The sequence below is a fragment of the Austrofundulus limnaeus genome, unplaced genomic scaffold (assembly GCF_001266775.1).
Source record: "Austrofundulus limnaeus strain Quisiro unplaced genomic scaffold, Austrofundulus_limnaeus-1.0 Scaffold9, whole genome shotgun sequence".
Classification (NCBI taxonomy): domain Eukaryota; kingdom Metazoa; phylum Chordata; class Actinopteri; order Cyprinodontiformes; family Rivulidae; genus Austrofundulus; species Austrofundulus limnaeus.
In genome coordinates this window covers 459,431-468,966 of record NW_013952411.1, presented here as the reverse complement: position 1 = coordinate 468,966, position 9,536 = coordinate 459,431, and the positions used below count along the sequence as shown (strand labels likewise).

Here is a 9,536-nt window from a genome sequence, read left to right as displayed (position 1 = left end):
TTTTTCACCATTTTTAAGAAGAGGAATTACCTTGGCTGTTTTCATGTTGTCAGGAAATGTACCAGTTGAAAATGATAGATTACAGATATATGTAAATGGTTCAATCACATAATTCATTATTTCTTTTACAAGCGTCATGTCCATGTCCATCCAGTCTTTTGATTTTTTGTCAGCAAGATTTTTTACCAGACTCAAAATTTCTTCATTATCAGCTTTTTTTATACTGCATTCCCTATACTCTTGATGAGTCCTTGTCACAGCTTGAAGTTCATCCAGTTTGTTAGCTAATGATCTCACATTGCCCATTAGGATTGATGGAAGTGATGGTTTGAACTTCCTCCTTCTCTCTCGCCTCTTTGCTCCAGCTCTGCATCCACGATGCCTCCTTTTCAACTCCTGGAATTTGCGGCTTCAGTTGATGTATTATTTCAGATTTTGCAATATTAATCAGCTGCTCCCTGTTGTAAACCACCCTGTTGCTATGTTAYGCATCATAACAAAAAGCAAAGTATAAAAAAAGTATTGGCAAAAACCAATCCAGCTGCACAGCACCCAAAACACAAATGAACAGCCATCCAAAAAAGTTACTTTTTCCGCAGAAAGACAGGAATGAATGCCTGAAAAGAAAAGAAAATCTCAATATAAGTAACAGAGCTACTCCAATGTGCTGCCACCCTCAGCGGCGCAATTCCGGAACATATTTTATTTATTTACCCCTCTACATTAATTATCAGAGCCTCAGTTGGATAACAGCTCTGCAACATGTGGTTGAAGAGACACAAGCACTTTTTGCCTCCCTGCWGGTAATTACATGATATAAGTAAATGATTACTGTGAACATGTCCAGRAGAGGTCCATCTCCACCCGTTGCTTTCTTTCATGCTTAATGAAATGCCTGAACAGTTACAAGCAGCAGCGCTGGCTGGTAACCTTTCAGATTTTTTCCTGTTTATTTCTAATGTTTAAAAGCTTCAACTAAAGGTCGGTGTTTCCCATCTGGTTCTTCTAAAGATTAAATTATCCCTCTCAGTTGAATTTGTCAGTGTGTGTGATTTTGCCCATTCTCGACTGGATTTGTGTGCTCCACAGCAAAGCGGGGATCAGCGAGATGTTTGAGGGTCACCACGGCCCCATCACAGGAATCCACTGCCACACAGCTGCAGGACCTCTGGACTTCTCCCACCTGTTTGTTACCTCTTCCTTCGACTGGACAGTCAAGCTGTGGAGCACCAAGGTATCCATCACAATGAGAGCATTTGGGTTTGTTTACCTGGATAAAAGCACTTGTATGTAAAAGTGGCTACACTTGTTAATTGTTGAACTCTGGTGTTTTGGTCAATGACTTCATACTTCCGGATATTTTGGACATTTTTATGCTTTCAACTTTATATCATTGCTTCAGGAAATGCCCTTTTTAGTTCCAATATGACTGCACAAAGCAAGTGACTACAAAAACATGGTTTGAGTTTGGTGTGGCCCATACAGAGTCCTGATCTCAACCCTMTTGAGCACCTTTAGGACTAACATGAGCTAAGTTTTCCAACTTAGACCATCTCATCCAATTTTCTCATCTTTGATGATAAAATTTCATCTTTGAAAAAATAAATCTAATACATATAGCTTTGCAGCTTTTTAATTAAAAAGCATTTTTATTAAATATATATTTTTATTAATAAGTTTAAATGGGCCGTATCATGCAAAATCCACTTTTTAGCCATTAAATGCATTTTGTTTCTCTAAGAGTGCAGGAAATTTAAATTTAGTATATCCTATTGCTGTGTAGATATCTTTATATTTAGTTTGGGTCATATTTTTCAACCCATTCAGTTTTCTCTATTTTTTATGACATTTTCCAAACTATTATGTCAAATTATTTGCAACGAAATTGCCAAATAAGGTCTGGATCTACCCGCCAATTTGTAAATAAAAAGTTTCTGCCCTCTCAAACTGGAGGGGATCGCTTTGGAAGCTGGAGGGGGGGTGTGAAGTGTCTCATTTAGATTTAAAGAGACAGCGTCAAAACGAGTTGTTCTGAGACATACSTCAGAAAAGGGGTAAAAGAGGGGCTTGTGGAGTTACAATAAGGAGGAACTCAGACCAAAGCATTGCAATTCCACTTTTTATAGACCGCAACTGAATGATTTAAATGTGAAAAAGAAGGATTTAAAAGCATTATGTCTCCTTTTAAAGTAAAACCTTAGTATTTTAAAATTTCTGTCTTTCAAATGATTAAACTCACATTGGGTTGTCAATCAAGGTACACTTGGTTAAACTAGTGCAGCTTCTAAAATCTGCTGGATTGCTTTATTTTTCCTCCGAATGTGTTCACCCTGTCTCYTCCTGCTTCAAGAAAAAACATCACAGCAAACATCCCAGAACTGAGCGAAGRCGCATTCATTTGAATAAATCAGTTCTGCCGTGTCTCTCCTCTCCTGCAGAACAATAAGCCGCTGTACTCGTTTGAAGACAACTCTGATTACGTGTATGACGTCATGTGGTCTCCAACCCACCCAGCTCTGTTTGCATGTGTGGACGGAGTCGGCCATCTCGATCTGTGGAACCTGAACAACGACACAGAGGTAGAATTCAGAATTTTCGCATGCAGAAACATTGCTGTTTTTGTTTCCTCTTGTTGTATACAGTGTTGTTTGTTTTCATTTCAGGTGCCCACCGCCAGCGTCACAGTAGAGGGTAACCCAGCTCTCAACAGGGTCAGATGGTCTCACTCTGGCAGAGAAATCGCAGTGGGAGACTCCGATGGACAGGTTCTTGTGTATGATGTTGGAGAGGTAAGTAAGCATCTCAGCTAATGCAGTTTGATGTAATTACTTGTGCGTGCTTTGTTGCAGACACGAGCAATTAATTACTCAGCATGGCCACTTTACCCTAATGAGATTATTTAAAAGAGCACCTCAAAGATTTAAATAACTATTCTGAGCAGTTTGAGTCTGTTATTTAGCCATTATCCATATAAATGGACGTCGGCTGTTACGTGCAAATTGAGTCACGCCTCCGTTGTGCCCCCCTCCCCTCACAGCAAACTGCCGTTCCACGAAACGACGAGTGGACTCGCTTTGTTCGCACGCTGACAGAAATCAACGAGAACAGAGACGATGCAGAGGAGCTGGCGGCTCAGCGTCTGGCTGCGTGAGCTCGGCGCCGCTGGATGAAACGTTTGAGGGACCAGTTCGATGTCAGTTCTGCACTGATAGATGAAAAAGATGTAACATGACTGAAAATGAGGAAATTGTATCAGATGATGAGCTTCAACACTCTTCTTAKACACCTGCTTTGTCAGTTAGCTGGATCATCACCAGTCTTCCTCAGACATCAGGGCTACCAACCTCAGACACTAACATTAAGCCATAAGGGTTTTTTTTTTTTTCTATTCTGCCAGATGCCTTAACTTTACCCTTCATTATTTACAGCATAGGGGCCTTCATTTTTAGTGTTTTTTTCAAGCCAAATCAGTGCATCACTGCACAAACTTTTAAAAATCAGTCATATTGTAGCCAATGTTCATTTCCAGATAGGTTTTAGTTAAACAATCATCTCAGATCTTCCAGGATTGTAAGAATCTCATCGCTGTAAATTAAGTTGTCATCTCTACTCCTATCGACTCGATAATGTTCACTTGTTTGTAGAATGGTGAAATGTTCAGACTTTGTATTTGTTTTCTAATCAGATGAATGCTGTATCTGCTCAGTGACGGGATCTGAAAACCTCAAAGTTGGATGTTAAAACTGGGAATGTTCTTTTCACAGTAAAAACACTTTGAATGATTTATTTCAATAAAATACAATAAATACACTTAAATTATTCCCCAACGTCCCTGGTTATAATTTCAAAATAAATATTTTGAAAATATCTGTACATCTTTGTAAAGGTAGCTGGCACATGCACACCAAAGCTGTCACACACCAGACACAAAGCGGTAACAATCATCTGCTGAGTCACAGTGTACTTCTGTTGGGAAGTACAGTATGTACAGTAAAAGTGCAAGCTATGCAAAAAATAATAAAAGCCATAACCAAGCATTTAAAGTAGAACAGCCAGTCAAATACATTGAATTGAAATGTGACTGGAGGAACATGCAGCCTTCGTGGTCAACTCGTTCATGAAGCCTGAGGTTCAGTTTCAGAATCTGCTGCTCTGTTCGCCGCCTCTCCGTTAGACTTGAACTTGGGCAGGTGCAAGCCAAACTTCCTCTCCACACCAGCAAAGGTCGCAGCAGCCAGACGGTAACCGCCCACGTGGTCGGCGGTCACAGAGGGGTAGTCCTTCACCGCGGGTTTGGGAATGGGCTCGGAGCCAGCAGGTCGGCTGAGGAAAGAGGCAGTTTAGAGTTTTGCATACCACATAWGAGGTTTGTGTTTATTTCTAGTTAAAAGTACTTACTGCCCTCCAAAATCAATGTAGAAAAACCTCTGTAAGAGTTCATAGGTCACCAGGGTCACACCAAACTGAGGTGATGATCTAAAGACTCGAGCTAACAGGAGATAAAAGTTTTCTTGATGTCAGCCACTAACTTCTTTTCCCCCCCCCCCATTCTTAAAAACACATGTAGGACAATAAATATGTGTATGGAGGAGTGTTCTACCTCCTGCGCCTTTCCAAAACGCCCTGAAACCTTCCTCTCTGAGAATCTTCCTGAAACAGTCGATGACTCCGCTGTATGTCGTCTGACCGGCTCGAGCCGCCACCTGGAGCCTGGTTTTGATGACATCAGCAGGGGTCACCAGCGACGCCGCCGGTACACCTTGTTTGTCACAAAAACACATAATAAAGCACTTTGACTATGCAACAATTGTGTCACGCTCTGATATGCTCGCCACGGCGTCAAGCTGGGACCCAAATGGCTATACCTTMACGGTGCAATACGACAAAAAGCCTTCAATAGAAAGTCTGCCCAATTGGCGAGGAAACAACAGGAAACTAAAGTGTGGCCGAYAATCTGACGCATTCCTTTAGAAAACACAACATCTGAGCTTTCCAGCTGTTTGTTACCTGCAATAGCTCCAGCAGTGAGCAGCTGCAGAGGCCCCAGCCTTCCATYGTCATCTGCTAACGTCTGCTTGGTGTGGGCATAGACGGGGAAGTAGATGGCTGAGAAGGGGATGTCACGCAGAAAGCAAGCTTTGGCTCCCTATCAGAAAAGGAAAAAAAACCTCATTTGTAATCATCTTAGGGGCTGACGAACAAGCAGAGACAGAAGTGGATTTGGTTTGTCTGGAGGGATTAGAAGGCTGATTTGTTCAACCTATGGGGGGATTTTAGTATTGATGATGGAGCTAAAGAGCCCCAGGGGCTGCTGAAGAACGGGGCCTCAAAATACAAATCCATCATAGGGACACAGCACCAACACAGGCTTCAGTGTGTCTGCTTCTCTACATAAAAGGAAGCCAACCTTTAAAAAAAAAAAAGGAGCACAGCCCACCACTCATTAAAACAAAGTATGAACACACAACTCTGAGCTTTAAGTAAAGCCACAAGAATCTGGGAAGGAGCAGTAGCGAAACGTAATTCCTCACTAATTAGCTGTTGGTTGCTGGCTGCAGTTCTGTTAGCATGTTTAACACTGTTTTGGAAAATTGCAAACAGTCAACAATGCAGTGTTTTGATGTTCAGATTTCTGTTTCTGATCACAATTACGTCTACATAAACATCGAACGTCTTGTTCAAATACAGAAGTGCTTCATCTGCGACAAGTTACAGAAATGAAACAAAAGTGAACAAACACCAGTTCTTCTGTTTATCATTTTAATTCCAACTATTTATGAGGGACTAGTTTCATTTTTTACTTTTGTTTTCAGCTACTGTTACCTAAAGAAGTTGACAGTGAAGCGAAAATTAGCTTTTATTCAATTAAAAGTACAAAAATAAACACAAAACATATTGAACTGACTGACTAAACTAATTAAATTAAAATTTTCTGTAGTAGATTTTATGACCATTTTTTTATAACTCAGAACTTGACACTATTTTTCTTCACAATTCATGGACATTTTTATTATGTTTTTAAATGTTTGGTTTATTCTGGGAAAGTGAGAAAAAACTGATTATTATCTGCATCTCATAAGGTAAAAATGAAAAAAGTAGTTCAGATCTTTGAAAGTAGGGTTCTGTGAAAAGTATATGAACAAATAATATTTTACCTGTTGCAGATAGCATTCGGTTTCATTCTGACTTGATTGATGAGCTAACTGCTGGATTRCCACCGTCTTAAAACAACTCCAATCTGAAAAATTTAAACAACGAGCAGTTTATAAAAAATATTTTACCAGGAAGTAAAKTTCTCTGTCGCCATGACGGATTTCCGTCATTTTGAATGTGGCCAGGACGGATTTCCGTCATCTGTAAAAATGAGAAGGGAAATTTTTTTTGTATTAAAGTCATCTAACATAATATTGATACAAGGATTTAACTGACGCTGCTTTGAACAAATAAAGCAAACCAGAGCCATAGTTTGACCCAATCAGAGCAGGACGAGGTGCTTTCTGAGATACAGCAAGCCCAAGTGTAGCAGTGTTTCCAATTTGGGGAGAGACTGCAGGTGAAAGCATCAGTCGTTCTACAGTTCCTGTTCTAAGCAGGCAGCAGTCTATAAGATTTTATTTATTGCTTTAATCCCTGCATTTACTATTATTCTTGACCTAGCTCAGCTAACAGTTAGCTTATTAATTTGTGTTTTTCTAAACTGAAGTCGTAAAAGAGCTATCTACAACAGGCATTGTTTATATTGATTCCAGTGAACCCCACCTCAAGGATCTGAACTATCACTTTATTGTACAATTTGTAAAAGTGTAAAACAAACCAATGTTATTGTATGTCTGGACCTTCCTTTGTCCTTGTGTGACGTTAGCAGAGGTGGATTCTGCAGACGTCATGGAGCTGCAGAGGTGCTGACCCACCTTGTACAGGCCGAGGAAGCCGAGGTCCCTCACAACGTTCAGGGCGCTGACCCTGGGGCCCGTGGTGATCTCTCCAGCCACCTGCAGTCGGATCTTAACAATCTCCAGAGGATTGGTGAAAATCACCTGGGAAGCTCCAGCCTGTAGTACGCAGCAAGCAAACAAAACTTGAGATGTTTTTTGTTTGTTTTTTTACATGCAGACATTTATGTTTCTGAGTGTTATCAGACACATGAACTCTGGGTGAGGCTGGTAATGCTGTGTAAGCATTTTTTTCTCATGGGAATTTTGAAATGATCTCAGTAAACTTCAGCACAAAAGACACTTTATTTTCACTGTGATCCCATGGTTTCAGAATGGCCTTGACAAGAGGAGGAGAAACGCAGGCATTGATGGAAGAACAACTGGGGTCGGAAAAAGTCCCGGTTCGTGGTTGGGAGGCTCTGACCCTGGCACCAGCCCTCTGCCCCCCGAGGCACCTCCTGTGGCAGGGGGAGCGGCCCAGCCTGGCCTTGCCCTGCACACTTCCCCAATTCACCCCCTCACTCCCAGGGGAGAGCGCTGATTCACCAGGACGGCTCGAGGTCCAGGAAAGCAACGCCCCGAAGGCATGGCACCCTCTGACTCTGGCACATTTATCACCCTCCCCAAATCTAATCAGGCCCCAGGATGGCTGCTGCTGACATTCAGGGCAGGGGTCTTATCTGTAAACATCCGAGCAAAGGGCTAAAAAAAGCTCCGGTACATTTAGTCATTTTCAAAGAGGAGGCGCAATATGCTCCCCTCTGAAGATTGATGCACTCTTCTTCAGCGATAACTCAACTAGTTATCAGATTAACCTGAATTTAAACTTTTGTGCGCGGGCAGAGCAATGTCTCAGAATCGATTATGGACGACCGAATTCTTGTCGCGTCTCCAGAACGGAGACGTCTTTGTCCTGTGTGTGGACCTGTGTAGAGACCACGCCTCAGGTTTGTACCCCGTTGTCAAACTCAATCACATTGAGCTTAGACTGCGCTTCGTCCAGAACCCTCCAGGGCCTCCTCCTCCAATTACGCTCTGACAGGGGTCACGACCTCGAAGACCCCGGTCCTCTGAGTCCAACCTGCAACCTCCACACAGCMCACCTCTTTCATTCCTACGCAGTGGAGAGGCACAGTGAAGGAATTACATCTTTAATCTGACGTCGCTCTCAGAAAACGCTACCAAGCTGCAAATGAGCCCAGATGTGGAAATTAAAAATCCCACCTGACTGAACCAAAGTCTGAGGCTCGGGTTAGTCTCAAGGAGTGGACATAAGAAGCAGAAATATAAACTTCTAGTCTGTTTTGCATAAATGAGTCATTACAGATAAAMRTACCACTTGGTGTAAATCTCTATATATTAAAGTACCTGTGACATGCATATCCATGAAATACAAAAAGTCAAAGAAAATATATTTATATTTAAGAAACTTGGCATAAAACATATGATTTTTACCTGTTATGTCACATAACTGGCACGTTTTCTTTTGACCTTGGCTTAGTTAAACTGAAACAGGAAGTGACATCAAAGGGGAACTCTTTGAGAAAGAAAACTCTCTGTTTTTTGTTTATTTAAGCAATATTATTTGAACTCTGACTCTTCCTCATCTCTCTATGATAGTGATTAAAATAATCTAAAGAAACATCAGATTCTTCTCTGCAGTCTGTGTTGTTAGCCATTTTAACAATGCTCTGTTTACATGCAGACATTCCCCTTTGACATCACTTCCTGTTACTCCACATGCAAATATCTCAACAGCTGTTCATCTCAGCAGCATGAAATCTTTTTTACAATATTATCAGCGTTATCCTTCCAAAAATACATTCATTTTTATTACAAAAATRTCATGTCAYGGGCMCTTTAAGGGTAATAATTTRACAGTTTTTCTTTGAAGGAACGCATTGCTTGCCATAATTTTGCACAAATATGTCACAAACTATCTGTTAGAGCTCAGTTTATGTTTGCGATCAGTCTCAGCTACTACCACACCAAAGTTTCACTTCATATCTGTAAAAACGACTGGGTTATATCGGTGTTTGTGTTTGCTAAGGTTGATTAGTTGTGGCGGTCATCTTGAATTGTGTTCCCTTGTTTGTAGATGTGCATTCACTTTCTAAAAGGTTTCACTGATACATGTGCAGTGGTTTATAAAACAAGTGACTGACTCCAAAACGTCACACTAMATGTTGTGATCAAAGTATAATGTGAGTACGATGCTCAGCTACCTTCACACCAAATTGTAGCTCCATATCTGTAAAATAAGCTGAGTTAAGCTATTTTTRTGTTTGCTAAGGCCCCTTGGCTGTGGCCTGTCTTAAAATCAAGGTGACTGAGTTCATGAGAGGTTTAATGTTTTAGGAGAATGGTGTGTGACAATAGAGGACTCTTTAAATACTGCCTCTGAATACCTAAAGGGTCAATAACACTAATCATTATTTATTGCCTGGTAAATTTTAATTAGTTCTGCTCAAAGTCTTTCTTAAACTCACCAACATATAAATTTAGAAAAAAAAAAAATATATATATATATATTAGGGGTGCAAAAATACATGTACCTGTATCGAACCGTACCAAACAGTGCTGTATCAAACAATACAGATT

The 9,536-nt window shown here is 40.8% G+C and overlaps 2 protein-coding genes across 4 annotated transcripts in view; one reads left to right on the top strand and one right to left on the bottom strand.

Moving 5' to 3' along the window:
• The window catches only part of LOC106512703 (cytoplasmic dynein 1 intermediate chain 2), a 22,263-nt gene extending 18,444 nt beyond the window's left edge, over positions 1 to 3,819 (top strand). For all 3 annotated transcript variants that reach the window (XM_014001266.1, XM_014001274.1, XM_014001270.1), the window contains 4 exons: positions 1,090 to 1,234; positions 2,439 to 2,579; positions 2,664 to 2,789; positions 3,038 to 3,819. In XM_014001266.1, coding sequence (XP_013856720.1) covers positions 1,090 to 1,234; positions 2,439 to 2,579; positions 2,664 to 2,789; positions 3,038 to 3,151 — 526 coding nt within the window. In that variant the 3' untranslated portion in view covers positions 3,152 to 3,819. The remainder of the gene's footprint in view (positions 1 to 1,089; positions 1,235 to 2,438; positions 2,580 to 2,663; positions 2,790 to 3,037) is intronic.
• The window catches only part of LOC106512725 (calcium-binding mitochondrial carrier protein Aralar1), a 22,627-nt gene continuing 16,859 nt past the window's right edge, over positions 3,769 to 9,536 (bottom strand). The window contains exons 14-18 of the mRNA XM_014001281.1: positions 6,912 to 7,052; positions 5,008 to 5,146; positions 4,601 to 4,759; positions 4,399 to 4,489; positions 3,769 to 4,323 (exon numbers count right to left, since the gene is read on the bottom strand). Of these exons, the coding sequence (XP_013856735.1) occupies positions 4,116 to 4,323; positions 4,399 to 4,489; positions 4,601 to 4,759; positions 5,008 to 5,146; positions 6,912 to 7,052 (738 nt within the window). The 3' untranslated portion in view covers positions 3,769 to 4,115. The remainder of the gene's footprint in view (positions 4,324 to 4,398; positions 4,490 to 4,600; positions 4,760 to 5,007; positions 5,147 to 6,911; positions 7,053 to 9,536) is intronic.